At 47.3% G+C, this 27,365-nt stretch overlaps 1 protein-coding gene across 1 annotated transcript in view; it reads right to left on the reverse strand.

Annotated features, from left to right (window-relative positions):
• Positions 1 to 18,464, reverse strand: part of FOXM1 (forkhead box M1) — a 45,299-nt gene extending 26,835 nt beyond the window's left edge. Inside the window, 11 exon segments of the mRNA XM_083179534.1 lie at positions 1,305 to 1,757; positions 2,015 to 2,671; positions 8,469 to 8,626; positions 9,669 to 9,903; positions 9,987 to 10,062; positions 13,173 to 13,301; positions 13,416 to 13,610; positions 13,922 to 14,067; positions 15,839 to 16,205; positions 16,207 to 16,349; positions 18,304 to 18,464. Of these exon segments, the coding sequence (XP_083035660.1) occupies positions 1,305 to 1,757; positions 2,015 to 2,671; positions 8,469 to 8,626; positions 9,669 to 9,903; positions 9,987 to 10,062; positions 13,173 to 13,301; positions 13,416 to 13,610; positions 13,922 to 14,067; positions 15,839 to 16,205; positions 16,207 to 16,284 (2,494 nt within the window). The 5' untranslated portion in view covers positions 16,285 to 16,349; positions 18,304 to 18,464.
• Between the last annotated feature and the right edge of the window lie 8,901 nt (positions 18,465 to 27,365).

The raw sequence follows: 27,365 nt of genomic DNA on the forward strand, positions 1-27,365 counted from the left end.
GGGATGTGTAAAAAATCTCCCCGTGCGCATATGATTACAGGTAGTACATCCAATACATGAATGGCACCCATTTTTCCTACTCTGTACTCCTCTGGCTGCTAACATGTGCTCAGTGACATCTGTTTTGACCACCCAGTCTTTTATATTCTTTCCTCTCCTATAACATGGCATAACTCTGCTGTTCTTGAGGCTATTAAGTTTTTTCTCTTGTTGTATGATGGGCCAGAGTTCTCTAGTGCGATGTTCGATGGCGTTGTGTGCTGTGTTGAAGTTTTGCACCCATCTAACTACTCCCTGTTTGTTGTCTTTTAGTTTTGATTGCAGGGTGGTTTCTCTAGTGGTGTTCTCTACCCTCGCCCTTGCTTCTTTTATGATTTTGTTAGAATAACCTCTCACTCTAAATTTTTCCTCCATCATGTTAAGGTCAGAATTAAGCTCCCTCTCATCACTGGTGATCCTCTTTACTCTCAGGAGCTGAGAGTAAGGCAGGCTGTTGATGGTTGCTCTAGGGTGACAACTGTCTGCCCTGAGCAACGTATTCCTGTCTGTTTCTTTAATAAATATTGATGTTTTAATTTTTTTGTCTAGTACAGAAATATTTACATCCAGGAATGTCACTGATTCGAGGCTGAGCGAATATGTGAACTTTGTGGTACTATCTCTCCCATTGATGTTTTCTACCAGTTCTACAAACTCATTATGACTGCCCCGCCAGAACAGGATGACGTCATCTATGTACCTTCTATAAAAGTACACCTTCTCTCTGACGTCCCTGGTGAAAAAGAATGTTTGCTCAGTGACATCCATGAATGCATTAGCATATGTCGGAGCGACATGAGATCCCATAGCTACTCCTGCCTTCTGCAGGTAGTAGCGGCCATTGAAATAAAAGTAGTTACGGTGCAACACAAGATATAACAGCTTCATAAAGAAATCCAAATCTGGTCCCACATAGTTTTCGTTGTCAGTCAACAGGGACCTGATGGCTGACATACCCTCCATATGTGGAATATTTGTGTACAGGCTGGAGATATCCAAAGTACACAACCATGTGCCCTCCGGCACCTCCCCCAAATCCTGGAGTAATAGTAACAATTGGGTTGTGTCCTTCAGATATGTCCCTCCAGCCTGTACACACGGCTGTAGGAAAAAATCACAATATTTGGAAACATTGTCAAATAATGAGTCCCTGGCGGAAATAATTGGTCTCCCCGGCGGATCCACAAGACTTTTGTGGATCTTGGGGAGACTATATAGCAGGGGGACCCTGGGAAAATCTACAGTGAGGTACATCTTAGTATCACCATCCACGATTCCCTTGCTACATGCACTGTCCAGGACTGCATCAACCTCAATCTTAAACATGTCAGTGGGATCTTTGTTTAGTCTCTCATAGACCTCTTCATCTGACAGTTGTCTATAGATTTCTGTAGTATATTTCTCCACATCCATGGCAACAATCCCTCCCCCTTTGTCTGCCGCCCTCAGGACTATATCCTTGTATCGGCTTAAATTCTGTAGAGCCGTCCATTCTTCTTGCGTCAGGTTATTATGACGAGGCTCCGCCTTCTTTTGGCTTGCCGATACCTGCACATCCAGGGCTTTCATGAAGCTCAGAATGGAAGTGTTCTTACTCAAAGGGTCAAACTTGGACTTTCTTTTAAAGGTTGTTGTCGCCACGGTTGTGGGTAATTCTTTTGGTTTTTGTTCAAAGTATTCTTTTAATTTGAGTTGTCTGCTTAAACGGTACTGGTCAACTTTCCAATTAAAGCCGTCAAAGTTATTAGTCGGCACATATCCTAAGCCTTTATTAAGGACTGCCAGTTCTGATGTTGTAAATGTCCTTTTTGAAAGGTTATAGACCGCATTTACTTGCGCCCCCTCTTCGCTTTTGCGGTTGAGCCGCTTGTTTTGGCCCCCTCTCCTCGTCCGACCGCCCCTGCTCCTCTGCCGGTGCGGGTTCTCACCCCTAAAGGGGGTAGTTGTCTTCCCCTTCCAGCACTGCTGCTGTTACCGGTTTCTTCTCCAGAGGACGTCTCGGTCTCCATCCCGGAGCGGGCCCTGTTGTCATCACGGTTGCGCCTTTTATATTTGCCCCCCCATTGTCTTGGGTTGGACTGGCCTGACAGCCACGGGTAAACTTTAAATTCAGCATAATCTTTGTTTACAGCTTCAAATTTTTGTTTTTTGAAGCTGATCAGTTCTTTTTTGTAGTCAGCGACCTGTTTGTTAATTTTCTCCAGGAGCTGTACACCTGCGTCTTGTGTTAGAGAGGTATGGTGCACTTTCTGCACATCTCCAATTTTAGTCCGCATCACAGCTAACTCTCTCGCGGACTCCTCTATCACAAGAGTAATCAAGTCCAATGAACATTTGTTGCATACTGCTATCCACCGCCTTACAAAATCTTTATTATAGCGTCCAATAGTGGGCGAGTTTTTAACTCGGAAGCCCCGGGGTATTTTTCTTTCCCGCACGTATTCGGATAAGGTTACCTCGTGCAACAGAAAGTCCACTTCTTTTTTCTTCAGTTTTATCAATAAATTCTGTAATTCCTCCGGGCTGCTTTCTCCCACATTTTCAGCTAATTTTTCCTTAAAGAGCACTGATTCTGTCTCGCTCTCCGAGAGACTCAGTGTCTCACATGGCGGTAGATCCAGCCAGTTGATTCCTGGATTTTCATCCATGTTGTGTAGACTCATCTGCAGTGTCGACTATTCACCCAACATTTATTTCCGCCAGGGACTCATTATTTGACAATGTTTCCAAATATTGTGATTTTTTCCTACAGCCGTGTGTACAGGCTGGAGGGACATATCTGAAGGACACAACCCAATTGTTACTATTACTCCAGGATTTGGGGGAGGTGCCGGAGGGCACATGGTTGTGTACTTTGGATATCTCCAGCCTGTACACAAATATTCCACATATGGAGGGTATGTCAGCCATCAGGTCCCTGTTGACTGACAACGAAAACTATGTGGGACCAGATTTGGATTTCTTTATGAAGCTGTTATATCTTGTGTTGCACCGTAACTACTTTTATTTCAATGGCCGCTACTACCTGCAGAAGGCAGGAGTAGCTATGGGATCTCATGTCGCTCCGACATATGCTAATGCATTCATGGATGTCACTGAGCAAACATTCTTTTTCACCAGGGACGTCAGAGAGAAGGTGTACTTTTATAGAAGGTACATAGATGACGTCATCCTGTTCTGGCGGGGCAGTCATAATGAGTTTGTAGAACTGGTAGAAAACATCAATGGGAGAGATAGTACCACAAAGTTCACATATTCGCTCAGCCTCGAATCAGTGACATTCCTGGATGTAAATATTTCTGTACTAGACAAAAAAATTAAAACATCAATATTTATTAAAGAAACAGACAGGAATACGTTGCTCAGGGCAGACAGTTGTCATCCTAGAGCAACCATCAACAGCCTGCCTTACTCTCAGCTCCTGAGAGTAAAGAGGATCACCAGTGATGAGAGGGAGCTTAATTCTGACCTTAACATGATGGAGGAAAAATTTAGAGTGAGAGGTTATTCTAACAAAATCATAAAAGAAGCAAGGGCGAGGGTAGAGAACACCACTAGAGAAACCACCCTGCAATCAAAACTAAAAGACAACAAACAGGGAGTAGTTAGATGGGTGCAAAACTTCAACACAGCACACAACGCCATCGAACATCGCACTAGAGAACTCTGGCCCATCATACAACAAGAGAAAAAACTTAATAGCCTCAAGAACAGCAGAGTTATGCCATGTTATAGGAGAGGAAAGAATATAAAAGACTGGGTGGTCAAAACAGATGTCACTGAGCACATGTTAGCAGCCAGAGGAGTACAGAGTAGGAAAAATGGGTGCCATTCATGTATTGGATGTACTACCTGTAATCATATGCGCACGGGGAGATTTTTTACACATCCCCATACAGGTAAAAAATATGAAATTAGGCATCCTTTGTCCTGTAACAGCACTTACGTGGTTTATCTTATAATATGCCCCTGTGGTCTCTGCTATGTGGGAAAGACCATGAGGACGGTCAAGGAGAGGATGGCACTGCATAGGATGGCAATACGGGCTGCACTGAGTGGTAAAACCTCGGAGCAGCCGGTTGCCAGACACTTTGCAGAGGCCAAACACTCCATGGCCACCTTTAAACACATGGTCATTGACCACATAGCAGATGACCACAGACGGGGTGACAGGAACAAAAAATTATTAAAATTAGAGTCCAAATGGATTTACCTGCTGGATACTGTGAGACCAAAGGGTCTGAACGAGCAGTTGAATCTAAATGTGTGTTTAGACTAAAGAGAACGAATATTGTGTACAGAAAAGTATCAGTCGACACGCTGCACAGTCGACTCTCTTTCACCAAGAGAACACACGCAAAAGATGTGTACTTTTGTATATCTAGATACAGTGTTGTTTTTAATAACTTTTGATACAGTTTATTAATCACTTCAGAGGTGTATTATTCTTTTGCAACTATGTTTTGTTTCATTTTTCTCTGTAATTGCAGCTGATGCCGGGTCACCATAGCAACCCTGAACAGCGTCCTCCGGAGGGTGAGAGCTTCCGGATCCTGGACAAGAAGTGCGTGGATGACCGGCGTTTGCCGCGAGGAGGAGACCAGGGGATATAAGGTCAGTTCATTTCTATGTTTAATGTCTGTACGCTGCCGGATGAAGAACTAATTAAAAGTTCGAAACGTCGCAATCAAGTTGGTGTGACATTGTATCATTTACCATCAAAGACCGTGGAAGTGCCAGTCTAAGGAGGAGTTGTTGTATGCAGATATGGGACGGAGCACTCCGGCAGATGCGAATTGAGAGGAGAGTGCCAGCTCATCGAAAATATATATATATATGCGTGGCGGCCTGGCACTCCTTTCAACTTTGCAGCCACCCAGGTGCCTTCTGGATCAGTATGTAGAATCGAAATGAAACAGGCAGCGGCACTCTTAGGATTTTTCAAATAGTGTAATAAATACAACAGACAAAAAACAACGTTTCGGGGCTGGCCCGCCCCTTTGTCAAGGCATTACTCACCCACACCTTGACAAAGGGGCGGGCCAGCCCCGAAACGTTTGTTTTTGGCTGTTGTATTTATTACACTATTTGAAAAATATATATATATATATATATATCCAGTAGACCGGCACAATCCACAGCTCCTAGGCAATATAATCTTGGCTGGGTGCCTGCACTAGTGATAGTATATTTGCAGGGTGTGGAGCGGCACTCCAAGCAGGAAGAAAATTCAGGTACACGAGGTTTGCAAAGGCGACGTTTCAACGTCCTTTATTTGGACGTTTTCTTCAGGCTAATGAGAACAAACAATCCACTTAGCTTTATACCCCTTGTGCTCAACTACGTCAGACGCTAGCCTGCACAGCAGCGCAGCTACAGGGGGCTAATACCCTTACATATATAAATAAACCCATAGAATCAGACATTTGTGAGAAAATCCCAACATGGCCCAATTAGATATGTAAACTATTCATGAATGTCAAACAAAATCGACACACCAATGAACAATAAACATACTTGGATCCAGAAAAGGGGAACATCATACTATAGGAACAATACACTAATAGAACAATATATTATATTACTTGCGGGAAAGGCAGCTAATACCAGCCAATTCATTTAGGCCGCGCGGTGCAAGTGTATCCAAGCGGTGTATCCACCGTGTCTCACATTTAAGGAGTTGCAGGCTGCGATTGCCCCCCCCTCAAACTGAGGGGTATATGGTCAATCATACGGTACCTCAAGGAAGGTAGGGTATGTTGACGGGCCACAAAATGCTTGGGTACAGGCAATTCACACTTGCCACCTGCCAGGGCCGCCCGGATAGTGGAGCGATGGGTGGTAATACGCTCTTTAAAAGTGCGTTCCGTTTTGCCTATGTATGATAGGCCACACGGGCAAATTAATTGATAGACAACATATTTGGTTTGACATGACAATGTATGTCTAATGGTGTATTTAGTGCCCTTGTGTGGGTGGTAGAATGTATTGCCTGGTATCATGCAGGTGCACACAATGCAGGTGCAGCGGATACAACCCCGTGGTGGAGGTTTCTCAGGCATTTTAAAACCAGTGATATCAGTTTTAACCAATAAATCACGCATATTGGGGCCCCTCTGGTAGCAAGCCATAAGCCTAGTATTGGGAATATTAATTTGATGGTCAGTTTTGACTATAGGCCAAAGTTTTTTAGAGATCTTATTAATAACAGGGCTTTGTTTAGTGTATTTAGTAACCCAAGGGATGGTAGGTATGGGTGGCTCTGCTATTTTGGGAGACAAAAGTTGTTCACGGGGGATTGCTGCTACCCTGTCCCTAGCGGCATAAAGGTTTGGTAGTTTATATCCACGCTCTAAAAATCTGTGGATCAATTTGTCTATTTGGGCTTCAGACTCACTAGGGTCTGAAACAATGCGTTTTACCCGTACCATTTGTGAAAAAGGTAGGCCATTAATGAGACTAGTAGGTCCTCTAATGATTGGTCCTCCCCCCCTCAGGCGCAGTCCAATTAGTTCAAGTCTGGTACTGTATAGAGCAGGTTTGTCCAACCTGCGGCCCTCGAGATGTGCTAAAACTACACATCCCAGCATGCATTGCCATCATTCTAGCATTCCCTAATAGCCAAATTGTGGCAAGGCATGCTGGGATGTGTAGTTTTAGCACATCTGGAGGGCCGCAGTTTGGACAAGCCTGGTATAGAGTATAGCAATCCCCATGTTGTTCTTCAGCGTATTCTAGACTATCCATGTTGCCTCCATTCCCTCAGTCACACTCTCTGCGTGACTTCCGCCGGCGTCTTCCGTCGTGCCACATCCGACGCGTCACTTCCGGTGACCGGCATACTGCTTCAGGTTAGCGCTACTTCCGGAAATTGGCTTTTGCGTTCCATCTCCCTTCCACCAGATCGGCGCCACTTCCGGTTGCGGAACGCACTCTTATTCACCATAAATTTTATTTAGTTCTGTATTTGTGTAGAGTTTCAAATATTTCATAAGGAGTAATGTCTCTGAAAATATAAAACCACTTTAGCAGCAAATGTAGTGACTTATTTTTTTAAGAGTAATATTATAAGTTATTGGGGTAAAAATAGGGCTAAAAATTATGGAAACAGACATTAAGAATTACACGGGCGAGATCAATAAAATATATAGGAAGCATAGGATAAAAAGTTTGTAAAATGAAAAGGAAATCGATAAAATTTAATCTATAAAAACCATTTGAGTTCATAGTCCTGGTTTAATCCATTCGGTACCAGAGTCTTAAGGTTCCCATACACTAATAAGATTTATCTTCAGATCTAGCTGGTTGGAACAAAAACATGGTTATGGATGAGTGACAGTTTGTCAGTTTTCCAGCAGTTCCAAGCAAATGGTCAACTGTCATTTGCTTTCATCCATAACCATGTTTTTGTTCCAACCAGACAGATCTGAAGATAAATCTGCATGTGTATTGCCACCTTTACAGTTATAGATTAATTTAATTTCTGTTTGGGGTAGTATTTTCAATATGTTCTTATTTCTTTCTGTACTCTTCACTAGCTTTATCCCCCAGAAGCTTGTAATTTCACTTGTGGAGCATTTGTGGTGGCTTTTAAAATGTGACGACAGGGAATGTGTTTCTAAATCCTTCCTCACATTTCTCAAATGCTCTCCAATTCTGGTTTTTAGGGGTCTTGACGTGCGTCCGATTTAGAATTTCTGGCATGAACACCTTATCACATAAACTACGTTCGCAGTGTTGCACGGATTGAATTCTTTCATTTTATAAGTTTTCCCCATAGATTTCAATTGCTTCATACTTTGATTGGTTCTGACTTAATATTTCGACATCCCAGACACAGTCCACATCTATAAAAACAGATAGAACGGTTATAACTTTGTTGAGTCGCTTCTGTTGGACAGAGACTTCGTACTAATTTGTTTTTGATGCTAGCTGATTTTCTGTACACGTGAACTGGTTTGTCTGCCAGATGTGATCCTAAAATGAGTTCCTGTTTCAGAATGGACCAATTCCTTTTGAAGGATTTTTCTATTTCCTGGTGCTGTGAGTTATATTGTGTAATAAAAGGACATTTCATTTTATCATTATTTTTGTTTTTTACTTGAGGTTGAAGTTAAGGTGCTCACACACTAGAAAGATCTGCGATCGTAAGATGTGCGCATAAATTAGCCTTAAAATCTTTTGCCCGTCCTTGACAAAAGTTTTTAGGCAAGCGCACATCTTTACCAAAGATTTTTCTTAAGATCCCGTGTGCGTTCCTATGGATCTTTTGTTAAATCTTCTGATCTTTCATGCAGCACGTAAGATCAGACGATTTTTAACCGATTATCGGTAAACATCACCCGATTTATCAAAAATCGGCCCAAAAATCGTTCTAGTGTGTGGGCACCTTAAGACATCTCTCTCTATTCTTCTGGCTTGATTCAGACCTGATTCTATATTCTCATAGCCACATGATTTGAAAGCCTCCTTCATTTTCTCCGATTGCTCTTCAAATACATCCTGTTCCGTACAATCTCTACTCAAATCGCATGAACTGGCCTCCTGGAATTCCATTAAGCCAGTTCTTATGGTGGCAGCTGTCTGCCTGAATATATGATATGGAGTCCGTGGATTTCTGATAGGGTTTTGTACAGATATTCCCATCCTTAATGTAAATTGTTAAAATTAGAACACGATGCCCTTGGGTTATGGCACAGTAATACACATTGCACAGTTGTATTCCACGCTACAATGTACTCAGGGTTAGCTGTATGAAGCAGTGATCAGAGAGAAGTGATAAAGTTATCACCGGCCAATCAGCTCCTGACTGTTACGTTACAACCTGGGTTCAAAAAAGGACAGTTAGTAGTTGATTGGCCGGTGATAAAGTACCAGGCACTTTATCACTTCTCCTCCCTTATCACCGCTGCATACATCTACCCCTCAGTCTGTCCAGCATATCACACTGCACCACTGCCCCCAATACTTCATCTTATATGGGGTGCATCGCTTGCAGCTCCCACATATACTGCTGTCGGATCATATAGATCTTTATTTACAGTTTCTTATATATACCGTTGCGCTTTACAATTGGAAGTAATAAATCCCTTGTGCTGTACGTGTACGGTATTTACTGAACTGTATGCAATCTGTTCTTTAATGCGCGGTTACCGGCTAATTCACAGAATAAAGCTGCGTCCTCCATCTACATCTAGCCTTAATACGTCATGCACGGCCAGATGCCTGGCATCAGGGAGACGGCCGTTCAGTTTGTGCTCTAGTAATGTCTCTTATTCACATCGCTATGCGTATAGGATGCACAAGCAGAACTTGCTGATTAAAGTGATGTGTGTGGCTGTCTCTGCATACGGAATGGAATGTTAGATTCCCAGAACCATTAATGTAGCATTCCTTAGGCAGAGATTTAAAATGCAGTTGCAAACAGAAAATAGGCATGCTGCATAGGACTTTACTCAGCAAGGTTTGCTTGTGTGTTGTATATGCATAGCAATGCAAATAAGACACAGGTAAAGGAAAAGGCAAACAAAACATTGCTCGGCCCTACCAAGTAACACAACGGCATGGCTCGACTAGTAGTAGTCCTTTATTTGCCCTTTATTTGTCCTTTAATGCCCTTTATTTGGAGTCATTCAAAAAGGATAGATACACCCACTTTTTCCGCAACATACTGAGTGAACATATGTATGTTGCTTGTCCCGTAACTGACCTTGGGTGCAATCTTCATAGGCTTGCTGCATTGCGGCCCAGGGTCAGTGCAGAACTCCAGCGGAGAGAATAATACCTGCTGAGTGACAGGAAACTGGACTGGGATCAGATAAGAGTCGATCCGCGGCAGGAGGGGTTTCAACCGTCTTTCTGGAGCTGGCGGAGGAAGAAGCAGATTATTACAGGGAAGTCTGATACACAAAGTATCCAGCTACGACTGTCAGGAGGAGAGCACACACCTTTACTGCTGGTAGCTGCACACTGCACGCTCCTGCCCAGCTCCGAGATCAGTCTCTGCGGCGGCGGCTGCTGCTGCAATAGAGGTCATTATCTAACAGCGTACGCCACGGTCATTTTATATATATATATATATATATATATATATATATATATATATCTGCAATTATCGTGTGTGTGTGTGTGTGTGTGTGTGTGTGTACACCGACTGTATAATTATCAGGATGATGGACATGGCATGTAATAAAATGTTCCTTATCGTGATAAAAAGAAAAAGTGATATTTTACACCAGCAATGATCTCCCAGGTGCGGCTGGTGTAAAAATATGAGGTAAAAAAAAGATAAAAATGTATACAGGTTCTAATTCTGGGCAATGCTGTGCACAGTAAGGTGGTGTAGTGCTGGGCTGTAGCAGAATGTGGGAGTCAGTACCTTAAGGGGTGTTATTAGAGTAGCACAATAGACACCCTTCATCTCCCTCCCCCAACCTAGCTCTCAGCTGTGGGTCTAATAAATGAGGGGAACAGATGACGTCAGAAAACCACAATAAGTAGGAATAGCGATAAAGGATCATCTAGTAACCGAGTCTAACATTGCCTGAGGCTTATTCTGCAGACTCATTAGTGAAGGGGTGGGGGTGGGAGAGAAGAGGGGACAGGGCAGAGATATTGGAGTAGGGATCAGTGGGAGCAGAGGTATTACCTACCCAGGTGGGTCTGAGGAGTAGCAGCAACTTACTGGGTATATGAGAGTCTGCTGTGATTGTTGAGAAACCAAGAACCTGTCAGACTTTTTGCCCGTTATACTATTTGGAATACAATCATATTGCCCCTGATCAAGGTTGGCAGCCAACGGAGGAACTCAGATTTGTGCAACTCAATGCCAATGACTGGCATTGCACATTTTCCCTTGCACCTCTAGGGGGCGACCCCTCCGACAAAGTCAATAAATGAAAACATGATGGAATGATATACTGTAGGCTGCCAGGTAGCTGCATCTTGGAGAGGTGACATGTTGGATTGTGATAGACTGGAAATACAAGCAGCCCAGAGAGGCCTTACAGGAAGTACAGTGCAAGTTCTTCTGGCGGTTGTGAGTCTGGTCTACACGACAATGACATCACATAACCCAGGACCTGGGCGGCTGGTCTACACGACAATGACATCACATAACCCCGGACCTGGGCGGCTGTGCGTCTGGTCTACACGACAATGACATCACATAAACCCGGACCTGGCGGCTGTGCGTCTGGTCTACATGACAATGACATCACATAACCCCGGACCTGGCGGCTGTGCGTCTGGTCTACATGACAATGACATTGTCACAATATGCAAGTATTTCTGTGTTACCTGCTTGTGAAATCCTGCTGGCTCTGTCTCATGCTGCTGACAGCTCTGTATAGAGGAACATTGCATGCTGATAACAGCTTCTGATCCATTCCATGCTGCAGGAAAGTCTGTGTGATCTGAGCTCTGCTAATTAGTTACAACACCTGGTAACTCTCTCCTGCAAGAAGTTCTGTGAAAACTGACCATGCTCAGCCCTCATTGATTAGGGCACCTGTGAGTAATTAGCTCCCTGTGCTTCCTATAAAAAGGCAGTCTCTGGCAGACAGAGGCTGCCAGAGTATGGGCTGTTTCACACAGTACGGTTCCTGCCGCACGGTGAAATCCCGTACGGTCAGGGAGCCGCGCCGCACTCAGAATTTTATAATGGCAGGGATGGCCACAGCCCGGCAGCCGTCCCTTCCAGTGGGGGGATCCGGCTGCAGCCGTGCGGCCGGGCCGTGGCCGTCCCGTGTGAATGGACACAATAGTGTCCATTCACAACTGCTGAGTGCGGCACGGCTCCCTGGCCGTACGGGATTTCACCGTGCGGCAGGAACCGTACTGTGTGAAACAGCCCTATAGGTTCACACCAGCTCCAGCGTTCCTGTGTCTTGTCCTTGCTAGACTCCTGATTATTGTTTGACCTTGGCTTGTTCCTGACCACTCTTACGTTAACTCCTTGTGTACCGCCACCGTGTTCCCTGTGTATGACCCGGCCTGACTGACCATTCTCCTGCTTGATCCTTGGTACCTGACCTGTGTTATCCGGTGTTTGATCTCAGCTTGTCCAATGACCATTCTGCAGCTTCATCCCAGCGTACTGTGAACTGTGCTTCCCTGTGTATGACCCAGCCTGAATTTGGACTCCCTTTGCCTTATCCTTTGGTGCCTGCCCTGTCCATCTGATCTCGACTCGGCCAGCCGACCACGCTTCCATATTCCACAAGCTTCCACCACTCATACGGGGAACCTGACCAGGGGGCCGCGATCGACGTGTCGGGTGCCGCAGAAGCCCATATCCTGCTTGGAGGGGTCACTGGCAGAAAACCCCCGGCACGGTTAGACTCCGCGCCCTTGTGTCAGGTCTAGCCAATCCCTGAGTGGTAGTGCACCAAAGTTTGTGACAGACCTCACATAACCCAGGACCTGGCGGTTGTGCGTCTGGTCTACATGACAATGACATCACATAACACAGGACCAGGCGGCTGTGCGTCTCACCTACACGACAATGACATCCTATTACTTTACTCAGAACCTGGCGGCTGTGCGTCTGGTTTACCCGACAATGACATCACATTAACCAGGACCTGGCGGTTGTATGTCTGCTCTACAGGACAATGACATCACATAACCCCGCACCTGGCGGCTGTGCGTCTGCTCTGTGCACACATACAGATTCTCAGAGATTACAGTGGAACTCCACACACATTTTCTATCTATTTTGATCATCCTAGACACAGAATATCTGCTAAGTAAGGTCATGGTTTGATATTAATATGCATGAAAGTCTGAACAACAAGACCATGCTTACAAGGGGCCCATCACGCTCCCTCACTCCTCTGCAGCAGGCTGCCATGTTAGGAGGGGCCGCATGTCTACCTACAGGGCAGAGTTTCAGTGACAGACTTTCGCTGTATGGATTGGTGGACTGCTGCCTTAGCTCTCAGGAACTTATATCAGATCACCCGGTCACAGACAAATATTTTATATGGGAACAGTCCTACGTTTTTTGGCAAAAGGCAGTTGTGGGGCGCTCAAATATAATCATAATAGAGTAACAGTCTTAGGGGTGAATACTGTTCCGAGGTACCCCCTGAGCTGATAAACGGGAACCAGAGATGTGACGCTAAACTCACCTTGTAGACCTGATCAAGCGTCAGACAGCGATTGGCCTGGGGGTGGATGGTCCAATAGGAAATCTTGTTGTTACCGGGGCTCTCTTTAACAAACATGTCATGCAATGAGAGGTTGTGTCGGATGGAACTCTGAGGGAGCACAAAAGAACATGTTACTCAGGAGCAGCAGGGAACCCAGGACACTTACAGCTGCCCCACATTCCCTACACCCATATATGGTTCGCGGTCAGCTGCAGACAATACCTTCCAACCAGGCTTAGCCACATTCTTGAAATAGGGGAAGTGGTCCTCAATCCAGGTGTAGATGTCTTTCAGGGTCATGCGTTTGCTGGCCGTGCTGTTAATGGCAAACTGGATCAAGGCCATGTAAGAATATGGGGGGCGCTCTGAGATGGAAACCTTCCACTTCTGGGGCGGCATAGCCAGTTCTTCCTCCACCTGAGGGCACGAAACTCAAACTTTCATAATGTCAATTATTTCTTTCTTTAGGACATCACTGGTCAGAAGCTGAAGACATAGGGCAGATGCGATTCTCGGGAAGCGCCGCCGGACATCACGGCCGTGCGCACATTACGGTTGGCATTACTCACTGGGTTTCCCAGCCACCTCTATTGGGTGCAAAGGAAAATCGGCGAAGACACAGCTGTGTTGTGCACACCGCACCAGTGCCTGAGAACTGAATCTGCCCTATCTGTTATACTGCAAGGAACCCTCTCCATAGACACGACTACTCCCAGCTAGAAGCTCACCTTAACACTGACCACCATAGGTGTGTGGTTCTCCTTCTCGTCACGTTCAATCTTTATGTTGGGCGGTTCCTGCACCTCTGGGCTCATCTGTCCCAGCTGCCGTATGTTGGTCGGGCTAATGTCCGCTTCCATGGTCTCCTGAGGTTCTAATAAGAAGACCGAAGAGCATATTAAATGCCACTTTCATCTCATGGAGATTCAGAAGAACTGGTAAGAATTACAAACCATCCCCGCTATGCTACATGAAGGACAGGGCAGACAATGAACTGGACAAAGTCTTGTATGTACACTTTACAGACTCAAACTGTGTGTGGTGCAGCGACACCGGAAACTCGCTAACACAGATTAATAAAACCCACTTTCTGGGCAGTCACCATCATTACACGAAAGGTGTGAGATCAGGTGCCATTGTCTGTGTTAAAAGTTAAACACCATAGCAATGGCACATAGCACCCTTAACAGTTAATAGGATCGCCCCCATTGAGTCCCAAAGATTTCGAATTTTAGAAATAGCCCTGGATAAAAGTATGTGGCTACTGTACAATCAGAGCATTCTGAGAGCCATCAAATCATACATATCAATGCAGTCTGTATGGGGTATATTCACGTCAAACATTACAGCAAAGCCAACTGTTTGGTGCTAACAGATGTATAGCTGTGATGGCTTTTCATTGTCTAGCCTTTAAATAAGCAATCACAATTTCAGCCTGCATGTGAAAGGAGGCACTCTTATACCCCTTTTACACCAAAAACCCTGGTCCGACCCTGGTCTTTGAACGCTGGAGTTTCCAGGGTCTGACCCTGCTTTATACTGCATTTACACAGCACTTCGACCTGGGTCGGACCTGGGTCCGCACCATTTATACTGGACCTGGGTCAGCCCTGCCTTTTCTTGTGTAAAATGGCCTGAAGCATCACATCACCTCCCCTGCATCTCATCACCCCCCCCCTGAAGCATCAAATCACCTCCCCCTGCTCATCTTTGCCCCCTGAAGCACCAAATCCCCCCTGCACATCTTTACTCCGTGAAGCACCAAATCCCCCCCCCGCACATCTTTACCCCCTGAAGCACCAAATTCCCCCCCCCCCCTGCACATATTTACTCCCTGAAGCATCACATAATACCCCCACCACCCCTGAAGCATCACATCACATCAGCCCCCCCCCCCCCCCCCCTTGCACATCATTACCCCCCTGAGGCATTACATCATATCACCACCCCACCTCAACCCAGTGCGGGGACCAGCCCCCAGGCAGCGGGGTCCGGCAGTGCAGGGCAGGCGGGTAATCCAGCGTATAGGAAGTTGCCAGTGGGGTCCCTCCAGTGCATGGGAAGTAACCCGTGGGGTCCCTGCGGCGGATGGGAACTAGTAGCGGTAGTTCCCAGCCGCCGCAGGGACCCTCACCGGTTACTTCCCATGCGCTGGATGGACTCTGCCACCGGCGACTTCCCATACGTCGGATGGACGCCCTGGCCGCCTGCACTGCTGGACCCCGCGCTGGGGGGTGATGAGGTGATGCAGCAGCGGAGAGTGATGGATCCCGCTGCCTCCACGTCGAGTTACACCGGCAGCCGCGGTGAGCATCCCCTCCGTCTCCCCCTCAGCAGCCTGACAGATCGCCCCCGCCCACCCCTCAGCAGCTGCAGACACCACTCTCCTCCCGCAGCATGCCGTGCACGGACCCGCTGCGGGTGCCTCAACCCGCAGCGGGACCATTTACACCGGGCTCTACACGGGTCCTAACCGTGTTCTACCCAGGTCAGGACCTGGGTAGAGGACCCGTGTAAATGGACACGGTTTGACGCCATTTACACCGCCGAAGATCCGGGTCTGACCCGCCGCTGACCCGGATTTTTCGGCGGTGTAAAAGGGGTATTAGTGATGAGGATAAATTTGTTGGGCCCACTCTCCTTACCCCTGACAGTTAATGCCTGTATGATACTTTCCACATCAGAGTGTGCGGGGATAACCACAAGCTGTGTATTTGGAATGGTTGGGTGACCCGTGATTCTTATTCCAGGCGAAACACCAGGAGCGTCCGACCGGACTGCCGGAGAATTTGGTGTAAAAGAAGTGGAGATTCCTAAACTGGCATTGTGGCTCTGGTTGGGAACAGCCTCAGAACGCCGGGTCTGTTGTGTCGTTTCCGGTACCACGAACCATCGTAATGGGCTTGGATCACGTTTTGCTCTGCTTTCCGTCTCTCCAAGCATGCTTGGTCCAGGGGTCCCCATTAGCTCCATCTTTTGAACCAAGTCCTGTCTCTGTTCCACAGCTTCAGCACCGCGGGGGGACATCTTCGTAGGGAAGGTTCAATCTGCGTCTCTTGAGTATCAGTGGCCTTCGGGGGCTTGATCTCATGGTGTAAAGCCGAAGCTGTCATCCATTGCAAAAACCGATCCTGATGAAAAGGAGGGAGAACGCAGCTGTAAAGTATCCCATTTTCCCCCAAGGCCCCCCCAACATGAATACCACGCTGGCCACAGCAAAGTAGGTGAGTATGCTGTGAATAAAGCAGCCTTAATTATTTATGAACAGTTAATATAACCAGCTATTTGTATGTCCCATTTAACCAATGGAATACATTTCCCATACAAGGCAAGACAAACTTTAGGGCTCGGTATGATATACCACTCATAAAAAAACACTGCATGCTTTTTCTTAACCAAGCTTTATTTTAATATAATTTAAGAGGTGGGTTTTTGTTTGTTTAAAAATACAGTACTTGTTTCCCAGAACAGCGCCCAGATTTTCTACGTACGGCACCGTAGGGAAATCGCATCGCATGGGCCATTATAGCGGCATGCGATGCGATTTTTTAATGGTATTTGTGCACCACTATATCGCACCTCCTGCAAAATCGCATGCGATTTTATAGGGTGTGCGATGCCATGACATTAGGTATACAATAATGATTGTATGTCCCGAAAATAGGTTTAACGCACCGCCCCCCCCCCCCCCCCCCACGGCACCCCGAAGCGCGGCGAGCCCCGCTAGGGGTGGCGGAACGCGTCCTCCGACTTTTTCATTAAGAGGAGGAGGGGGGGGGGGGGGGGGGTGTCAAGCAGCCAACATCACCAGATGCCCACCCACTTCCCCCTGAACATGCGCGCATATGTAAGGTTGCTTAGAGCAACCTCACATATGCGTGCACCTTCCACATCGGCCACCATCGAGTCATGTGGGAGGTTACCCCTGGCCTGCATAACATCCATTCGCATGTCCTGCGTGCGAGCCGCCCTTATGAATGGGTGGCACTAGGCAACCATTTGCAAGGTGGGGTTTGGTAGGCTCACAAGGCTGCAAATTCACAGCCTTGCGAATAAATCAGAGTAACCACACGAGTGCGTGTGCAAAGTTCCAATATTTGGGCAGTTCAAAGATCCGTCACTCCAGTGAAAGGCATTCAGCAGAGCACGTACTATAAACCATAGGTCATATGACAAGCCTGCTCGTGTCCTGCGTCTGAATGTTTTATAGTGTTCACTCTAGACATTTTTCCGGGCAGGGCGCTAGGGGTCAGTCCGGGGCTGCCGACGGCACACTTGTGGGCGGTCCCGGGCCACCGGTGTCACTAAAGTGGGCGGGGCGGGCCGCCAGCGTCTCCAAAGTGGACGGGCCGGCGACGTCACTAAAGGGGGAGGGCCCGGCCGCCTCAGTCACCACAGGCGGAAGGTGCCTTGATGCCGGGGAAGCGCCGGGCATCGCCGTCTTAGGTGGCACTGGGCTTCCCCGTGCAAGGAGTCGGGCAGGCACCAGGCTCTTTTAGCGGGGCAGGGCACATTTTGCCCTTTAAAAAATGGGCAGGGCGCAGCACCCAGCTAAAACAGCCTAGCGGGAACATTATTTTATAGCGCAATGATCACATGCAGTAACCCTGTGTTGGGGAACACGTACATATGCCTTGGGTGGCAGCCAGATGACAGGTCGACACCATGTTCAACGTGCATTAGGTCGACAGGTTCAAAAAGTCAACGCAAAAATAATCAACATGTTTTTCCAATGTTGACTTGATCTACTATCCACGTCTGGGAGTCATAACATGGGGTGAGCACAGCCAGCCACCTTGCCCGAACCATGATGGGTGCCTTAGTGTGATATATATATATATACATACACACACACACATATACACACACAGGGTTGTCCCCAGCTGCTGTGGAACTATAAGTACCAGGTCTGGTTTCAGCAGGGCCTGGCACACAGAGGCCTGTACACAATGGCTGCCCTCAGGCCTCCATCCTCCCGGCCGCACACAGAGCCTGCGCCTCCCCGGAACCTGACAGCCTGTGTGTGTGGCAATACCGGCGTCACCCCCCGCCCCATGAGTCCCACACCGACCACCTCCCGGCATATATACCCATACAGCCGCCTCCTCACCGCTCCCTTACTCCGCCGCTCCTGTTCCTGCTGCTGCCGCCGCTGTTTGAATCTTCGCGCTTTTGCGACACTGTCCCGTCAGGCGTCGGACCTGACCAATCGCAGCGGCTGGCGGCCGTTCAACAGTCAATCGCGCAGGAGGTCCCGGCGTCCCCCCTGCGGCGGCCAATCACAGCGCAGCCGTTTGTCGAGGATACCCTGATTCTTGATCCAATCACAGCACGCGAAACGAACTCCCCGGAAGGTCAGCAGCCAATCGCAACGCGGAGCCGTGCTTCCTGAGTAGGCCAGCGGCCAATCACGGAGCGCGAAGCTTATTCGGACTGCACAAACAAAGTAGTAAGGGGCAGGCGGCTCGGAGAGGAAATAGGCTTGTACCTTTAAATAGAGATGGGCAAAATGGGTCACTAGCGAGAGCTGGGATCCGGCAGATCAGTTAGTGAAAAGATCCGTATCTTTTGGACACCTCAGCGGTTCGCTTTGGAAGAAGGGGTAATTTGATAATAATGAAGCATAATTTGTTTTACAATCATTTATTGCCTTTTTTTTCTTTTTTTTTTTTAAAACGGAGCTGAACAAATAGGAACATACATAACCGAGTAAAACACTGATCGATGGCTGGGTTCAGAATCGACATCGATGGCAACCATCGATGGCGTCTGCACCGATGGCCATCCCTAGCAGCAGCAGCCTTGTTATTCTTTCTTTTACTTGCAGGAGCAGCACTGTACTCAGTCTCTGGAGTTAGTACATCTCTCATGACAATACATTACTTAAATGATGCTCGATGGTTACTAACCAACAAAATGGCTGCTGCCGTCAAAAGGGATTTCCCTATACTAACCGAGAAAATGGCCGCCGCCACTACATGACAGCAAAACAAAAACCATCCGCTTCCGGGACTCCAAACCGGAGATGACATCAGAGCGGTTCATCACTCCCGGAAGTCCGGTGCCATCTGCGTTCCACCACCGCCGGAAGTTCTATGCGATTCGCATAGATCACTTCCGCCGGATATACAAGACCGGAAGGAATCAAATGGAACACTGAGGAAGCGGGATTACCGCGAAACGGCCACTATGCATATTCTTTTTTTCTGATGTGATATAGAGCAGTAGATTTTTTGAGATCACCACACGACAATATATTTATAGAGATTAAGAGAATGTACGTATGCTGAAAAAAAGCTTATTTTCCCTTATTATTTTCTCTTATACCAGGGGTACTCTCCCTTACTAAAATTGCTTGTCTTTTTTCATATTGACAAACACAGTAAAAGAAATTCGCTATCCACTCACCTAAATACAGGTGTCCTCTTAAACAAAATTCCTTATAATATTTAAAGGATATTACCACCGCTAGATAAGCAGTTTGGCATACCTCCCAACTGTCACGATTTTAGAGGGACAGTCCCGATTTTCGGGTCCTGTCCCGCTGTCCCACCCGCGGCAGGCATTGTCCCGCTGCGGGGGGGGGGTGACAGTTGGGAGACCCCCAATCTAGTAGAATAGATGCTGTGCGCATGCGCACAGCGTCTATTCTCGTATGAAAATGAGGTCGCGGCTAATTAGCATAAACCGCACCCTCATTTGCATACGCCCCACCCCCTTTTCGGGCGCTCGCGCGGCTTGGCCGCGCGAGTGTCCCTATTTCATACGGACAGAAGTTGGGAGGTATGGTTTGGCACTTAATTATTAAACAAAGTTTCCAAAATGCATTGTAATGAAAAACGAAACTGAAAGTAAAAGAACGACGGATCACCTTTTTGGGATCGGCGGCTCTCTCAGTCTGGGTGTGGATCATCTATTAGAATGAACTTAGGTCTACAGTCATTAGGTCGACCCCACTAGGTCGACTGGCAGGAAGGTCGACCTGACTTAAGGTCGGCATGGGCCAAGGTTGACATGACTTAAGGTCGAATTTGCATAAAGGTCGACATGAGGAAGGTAGACTGGTCATAAGGTCGACATGGGTTTTTCACTGTTTTTTGGACACAGTTGGCAATGAGAATCGGACCCTCGCATCGCTCGCTATGCATTGGGCACGGTGGCTCGCTTCGCTTGCCACAGCTTTAATAACCTCCTCCACGCCCTAGTGGATGGTAGGGCATGAAATACCGCCTGTCGGCTCAAAAAACAGTGAAAAACCCCATGTCGACCTTATGATCAGTCGCCCTTCCTCATGTCAACCTTAATGCAAATTCGACCTTAACTCATGTTGACCTTGGCCCATGTCGACCTTAAGTCAGGTCAACCTTCCTGCCAGCCGACCTAGTGGGGTTGACCTAATGACTGTAGACCCAAGTTCATTCTAATAGATGACCGCTTCCCCATGCCAGGAGGGACACAATGCTCTGTTCCTGGACTTTCCCCTTAATTTATGGATTGCCTTCACCTGTGTGGGACTGGTTAATTGAAAAGTAAGGTGTTTTACCACAGGTTATGGTAATCATACATGGTACTTGTGGAGAATCACGGCTCCCATCGCATGCCATATGTACTGGCATGAGATGGCATGCGATTGCATGCGATTTTTGCCGTTTTAAAGGTGCCCATACACGTTACAATTATTGTATACAATATTGTATACAATATCGCATCTCATCCGATCTGGGTTTTGCGATTACATCAAATGAGATGAGATCTAGTACAAAAAGTACGTGCTGCACATACTTTTTGTACTAGATCTCATCTCATCTGATGTCATCGCAAAACCGAGATCGGATGAGATGCGATATTGTATACAATATTGTATACAATAATTGTAACGTGTATGGGCACCTTTAGAGTTTTTAAAAAAATCGCATGCGATGCGATTGCATGCGATTTTGCGCAGAAATGCATCAAAATGCATGTAAATGTGTGTGAATAATGTGAAATGCTCCAAAATGTCATTTTTCATAGTGAACCACCCCCACTATCAACGCCAACCCGAAGCGTGGCGAGCGCAGCGAGCCCGCGCGGGTCGGCGGTACACGTGTTAGTCCAGGTGGTGTTGGCTGTGCATCCCTACTACACCGGTATCCGTAACTGGGGTGGATGAGAGGATTAAAGAGCCGCTCGCTTGTATGTACCCCCTTCAGTGTCCCCAGATCTGATTGTTCTGTGGTCTTATCACACACGTGGTGACTGACTACCTGCTGTGTCATTCATCTTGGGTCCTCCTGGAATGTGACTTCCATATAAAGGAGATTTCTTATACATATGACAAACTCCTGCATCCTGGTAAGGAGTCATAGGGTTCTTCTAGCACCCTGCACCTCCAAAACCGACGCAGTGCCTCTTCCCTGCCTGGGGTGTTGTGCTCTCTGCTCCCTGTGGTCTGTATTTCAGCACTGATATGCAGACCAGACTTGTGCTAGAAGCAGCAGAGAGTGACTCCCCAGGCCGGGAAGAGGAACTGCATGGGTTTTGGAAGATGCCGGGCAGGGGCGTAACTAGTAGATTGTGGGCCCCATAGCAAAATTTTGAACAGATCCCCCCCCCCGCCCCCTCATTTAACCCATCAGTACTCCACTGTGGTGCAGAGTAAGTTCTTACCTGCTGATGGGGAGGGAGAGGTGCGGGGGTGGTACGGAGGGACTAAAGAAACCCAATGCAGTAGGTAGGGTGGTAGGAATTTGATAGATAGATAAGGCTGAAGGGAACGGGGGGAGAGAGTGATGCAGTGGGGTAGGAATAAATAGATGCAGGGCAGTAGGGAGTATGAAGAGAGATGTAATGTGGTGGGTTTTGTATAGATAGACGCAGGATGGTAGGCAGGGGATGGAGAGATGCAGGGTGGTAGGAGGCGGGGACCGCAGCGCAGAAATGATACTGCCAGAAGCATTTCACAGATAGATCATTTGCTTGCTGTGGGCCCCTTTATCCCGAGCATGGTGCAGTAGTACAGGGTATACTTCCCTCATGGTGGCCCTGGGTGCAGGGGAGCTGCGGGCCATACAGGCAGCTGGGGCCCATAGCAGCTGCATCCCCTGCACCTATGGTACTGTAGTTACTCCACTGGTGCAGGGGTGCAACAATTATGGGACATTATCTTAATGGTAATCATGGTGGCCCTGTGTGCCCCCTCCCCTATATTACAATATAAACCCTCACCCTCTAACAGCTGAACTATCACTAAATACTGCTGCAAGCCGAGTTATGAGCCTGGCATATTACTCACTGAAGCGATGGGGAGGGAGGACGAAGGACAGAGGCCGGAGTTAGGAGCCGAAGCCACTTCATGTGCGTAGTAGACTCCGGAAGCTAGAGCGGTGCTGACACTGCGCAAAGGTGCGCAGCTGATGGACGAGCATTGATTATGCTTGTACGGTCTGGCAGCCGCTCATTGCCGGCGCCGCACACTGACAGCACCGCTCTAGCTTACGGAGGCTGCTACCCCCATCCACCATGAGATAAGTAAAATGTCGGGCTCATAGCTATAGAGGGTGCAGTGGGTTCTCTTGGGGCCCCCCTGGGCCCCATAGCAACTGCATCCCCTGCACCCTCTATAGTTACGCCACTGATGCCGGGTGCTTTGTAAAATGATAAGGGACTGATCTAGATTCTGTATGACGCATTAGTAATAAAGCACCTTGTTTAGATGTGGGAGCTGCAGCTGTATCTGATGCACAGTGCAATGACACCGTAAGATCTGTGGGGGGTATATTAGGTTTTTTTTTTTGCTCCTGCGCTATTATTAACCTCAATAACATACAAATCGCATGCGATATTTGCATATGATTTGATCTGCGATGCGATTTAGCACACCCCACTATCTGCGTCAGGCTGAAGCGTGGCGTGCGCAGTACGCGTCCTTCCAAACTGTCCATACCCCCACTATCCATGCCGGCATGGAGTTGATTTTATAAAGTGTGGCGAGCCACAGAGCCCGAAGCTTGGCGAGCGGATGCGTAAAACGAGCCCGAAGCGTGGCGCTTTGGGAACGTTTGGCACGCTGCGCTCGCCACACTTTATAAAATCAACTCCATGCCGACGTGGACAGGTCACAACTGCTGCACTCGCCACGCTTAGAGGTGACGTGGATAGTGGGGGTTAAATAGCATCGCGTATCGAATCGTATGCAAATCGCATGCGATATTTGCATACAATTTGCATATGATGCGATTCGCAGGGAAGTGCCGGGATGAAACTATTCTTCTATTCTGCTATAGACTTCAGTAATGGTTCTACTTTAGTACAAAATTCCCATTCTGTTTTTAAAGGGATCCTGCCCGCTCTTTCATTTACATGTGTATACAAGTAGTAATTGATTAATCAAACAACAGGAAGTGAGGTAAGTCTGCCTTCCTGTTAAATAGGAGTTCTTGCCAGTTTGTCCACACCCCCTGAGGAAGTCATGTGACGAAACATGTTGGGCAGCTTCTGAGACCTACCTCACTCCCTACTTAAAAGCGAAGCGTTCTCTTTTCTAACCTTTTTATCCCATGTATGAAATTTGTTCTGATACGTTTATTGTGACTTTTTAGAAAATATTTATTCATCACTCTTTCTTTGTATACTGTGTTTTTTATGTGTACTCTTTGTAACCCCCTCATTGGATGACATACATTTTCTTACCTTATTTATATATTTATGTTTATAGTCCTATTACTCATAAATTTAAAACACACGTTGCCGAGTTCCAATATATCCTTAACCATTCGGTGCACAGTGCTTAGACGGTCCGCCGTCTAATTGGACTCGTGCTGACGCCCGAAAAAATTTAGGGGGTGTTTCTTTTATTTTTATTTTGATAGATATATCCAACCTTTGTCCCACTGTTTTACTTATCTTGGCGCTGAATAATCCCATCTCTTTTTGTATGCATATATATATATAGAGAGAGAGAGAGAGATTATAGAGTGCGCTAGATGCCAAAATTAAAAACTAAACCTAAAAAGTAAAAATTACACTATTATGTCATAATAAAACAGATCAATGTTAGTATTTCCTTCAAATGTCCAATCTCAGCATCTGATCACATAAGACTAGGGTGGCCAATCCCAGGATCGGGATCGGCGCGATCCTGGGATTTGGCCCCTAAAATGCCGGGATTTCAATCCCGGGATTGGAGTTTATTTCGGGATTAGACTGCGCATGCTCAGACGCTGCTCGACTTCTCCCTTCCCCGGCATTGTGGCTCTGCGCAGCATGACAAGGCCAGAGGTCACGCTGCGCAGCCCCGTCCTGGGCACGCAGCATGATGATGTCATCGCCTGCCTGCCCGGCCGCCCACCTACCTCCCTGCCGGCTCGCGGCGTGAAGTGGCTGCCTCCCGCCCGCCTCCCGGAATGCCCGCCCACCCTCCCAGCTTCACTGACCACCCCCCGGGCCGCACCGCACATGTAATTAAATATGCAGGGCAGCCGGGGCGGGTTTTTTAATTAGGGAAGTCAATCCCGGGAATCCCTGGATTGGGCATTTTTCAATCCCAAATTCCGGGATTGAGAAAATGCCCCGGGATTGACAACCCTACATAACACGCAGGATCTAATTTTGCAGTAAATCTGTTTATTCAAAAAACCCAAAGCGTTTCGTCAAACGACTTCATCAGGGGTATAAACCTGAGAATGTGCCAGCAGTAGCTGTTCCGATAATATAAACAAGACGGTTCTCAAAGGGTTAATATTTAATAATTAATATCACAATTAATGTACATCTATCACATAATATAAAAAAGTACATAAAAAATAATATATAAAAAATTGAGCAATATATTGGAATATCTCAGGGATATATGTATTATTTAGATTGAGATCTCCATGTTATGGATTAGAATTGAAAGAGTATTGTTAGATATTGCCATCCATTGTAATCGCCTGGAAATGAATATGTCCAGAGAGTGGTGACACCAGTTGTCCTTAGTTGCCCTATAATTTCAAGTGCTCACGCCTCCCGATTCGGTGCATTACCTCCTTTTGCTGGAAATTAGGAATAGTGCAGATATCCCAGAATTTTGGAGTCCAGGTAATACAGGAGTGGTGAACGTCGGTGGGAGAACGGACAGGTCACACTGGATGGATGGAGGTCCAAAGCGATTAGATCAGCTCAACTCGTTTCCCGGGATAATGCTTCCTCAGGAGCGCACCACTCCATTCTTGCCTTCATCAGGGGTATGGCTGGTGGTGGAACAGAAAGAAGGGGAGGGGGGGGGGGTGTACGTATAATAATATATAATAAATACACACATTCTGCTGCACAGAATACAGTGTGTGTATATGTATGTATGTATAGTCAAGATCTTGACAAAGGTCCCAGAGGTGGACTGAAACGTTGATGGACTGTACATCTAGCCATGCTGCCTGATTAAAATATGTGATCAACGCCATAAGACTGGTGAGTGACTCCATCTCCTACATTAATATATATATATATATATATATATATATATATACACACACAAGATGTCCAAATATATGTGCAAAAGTCCACTGTCAATCAGTGGATCTGTCCACAATTGATAAGTCCACGTGTAGTGCTGCTGATTCTCCGAATTAGGACTTGCCTGTGCCCATAGACAGAGTACGTGCAGGAAAAAAAACAGAGAAGGGCACAGGGAGCGTAAAATAAACAGTACTTTACTATTGTAACAATGCTCACATACAGTACATGTTGGTTGAAAAGGACAAGTGTCAGTGTAATAATCACCCTGGCGGCCAGAGGTATTAAGCCAGGTGGCCATATGCAGCAGCGTGCTTGACCCCACTCCCCCAATAGAACGTACATTCAGCCCCCACTCCCCCAGTACAATGCACATACAGCTCTCACACCCCCAGTACAATGTACATCTAGCCCCCACACCCCCAGTACAATCTACATTCAGCCCCCTCTCCCCCAGTACAATGTACATCTAGCACCCCCCCCCCCAGTACAATGTACATTCAGCCCCCACTCCCCCAGTACAATGTACATCTAGCCCCCACTCCCCCAGTACAATGTACATCTAGCCCCCACACCCCCAGTACAATGTACGTTCAGCACCCACTCCCCCAGTACAATGTACATCTAGCCCCCACACCCCCAGTACAATGTACGTTCAGCACCCACTCCCCCAGTACAATGTACGTTCAGCACCCACACCCCCAGTACAATGTACATCTAGCACCCACACCCCCAGTACAATGTACATTCAGCACCCACTCCCCCAGTACAATGTACATTCAGCACCCACTCCCCCAGTACAATGTACATTCAGCACCCACTCCCCCAGTACAATGTACATCTAGCACCCACACCCCCAGTACAATGTACATCCAGCCCCCACTCCCCCAGTACAATGTACATTCAGCCCCCACACACCCCAGTACAATGTACATCTAGCCCCCACACCCCCAGTACAATGTACATCTAGCACCCACACCCCCAGTACAATGTACATCTAGCACCCACACCCCCAGTACAATGTACATTCAGCCCCCAGTCCCCCAGTACAATGTACATTCAGCCCCCACTCCCTCAGTAGACATCTAGCACCCACACCCCCAGTACAATGTACATTCAGCCCCCACACCCCCAGTAGAGCGTGCATTCAGCCCCCACACCCCCCAGTATAATGTACATCTGTTATGGTTGCCGCTAGGCACAAATTTAAAGTTACAGGAGGCAGGGAATGGGAGGTCAGGCGTGAGGCCGTAGCCGGGCTGCCGGTTAGGACGGCCACAGCGAACCCTATACTGACTCTATTGAGTACCCCGGGCAGATGACAAACTCCTGCAGGAACTAGGCTTCACCTGTGGCCGCCGCGTTCGAAGGAGCGAGTTAGGCCCACTCCAACCCCGATGCAGCTAGGCCTATGTGGGGACAAAGGGTAAGCGATCGTCATGGGTAATTCAAGAGGATGGACTAACTACCGGGCCTGACTAAAAAGTACCCCTGTCTGCCGGCACCGGGCCAAAGACGGTAATGCGACCCAGTCGCCGGCACAAGAGACAACTGACGGGGAATCTCCACACAAAATGATAATCACTAGGCTAGGCAGCGAATCCCCTAAACTAAAACAGGGACAGGAAAAGGGAAGGCCCTGCCTTTCAGAGAGAGAGATAATGGAGGCAAAGACAAGTGAATAACAGGTGACTAACA

This window comes from Crinia signifera, chromosome 4, assembly GCF_055691185.1.
Source record: "Crinia signifera chromosome 4, ASM5569118v1, whole genome shotgun sequence".
Taxonomy (NCBI): Eukaryota; Metazoa; Chordata; class Amphibia; order Anura; family Myobatrachidae; genus Crinia; species Crinia signifera.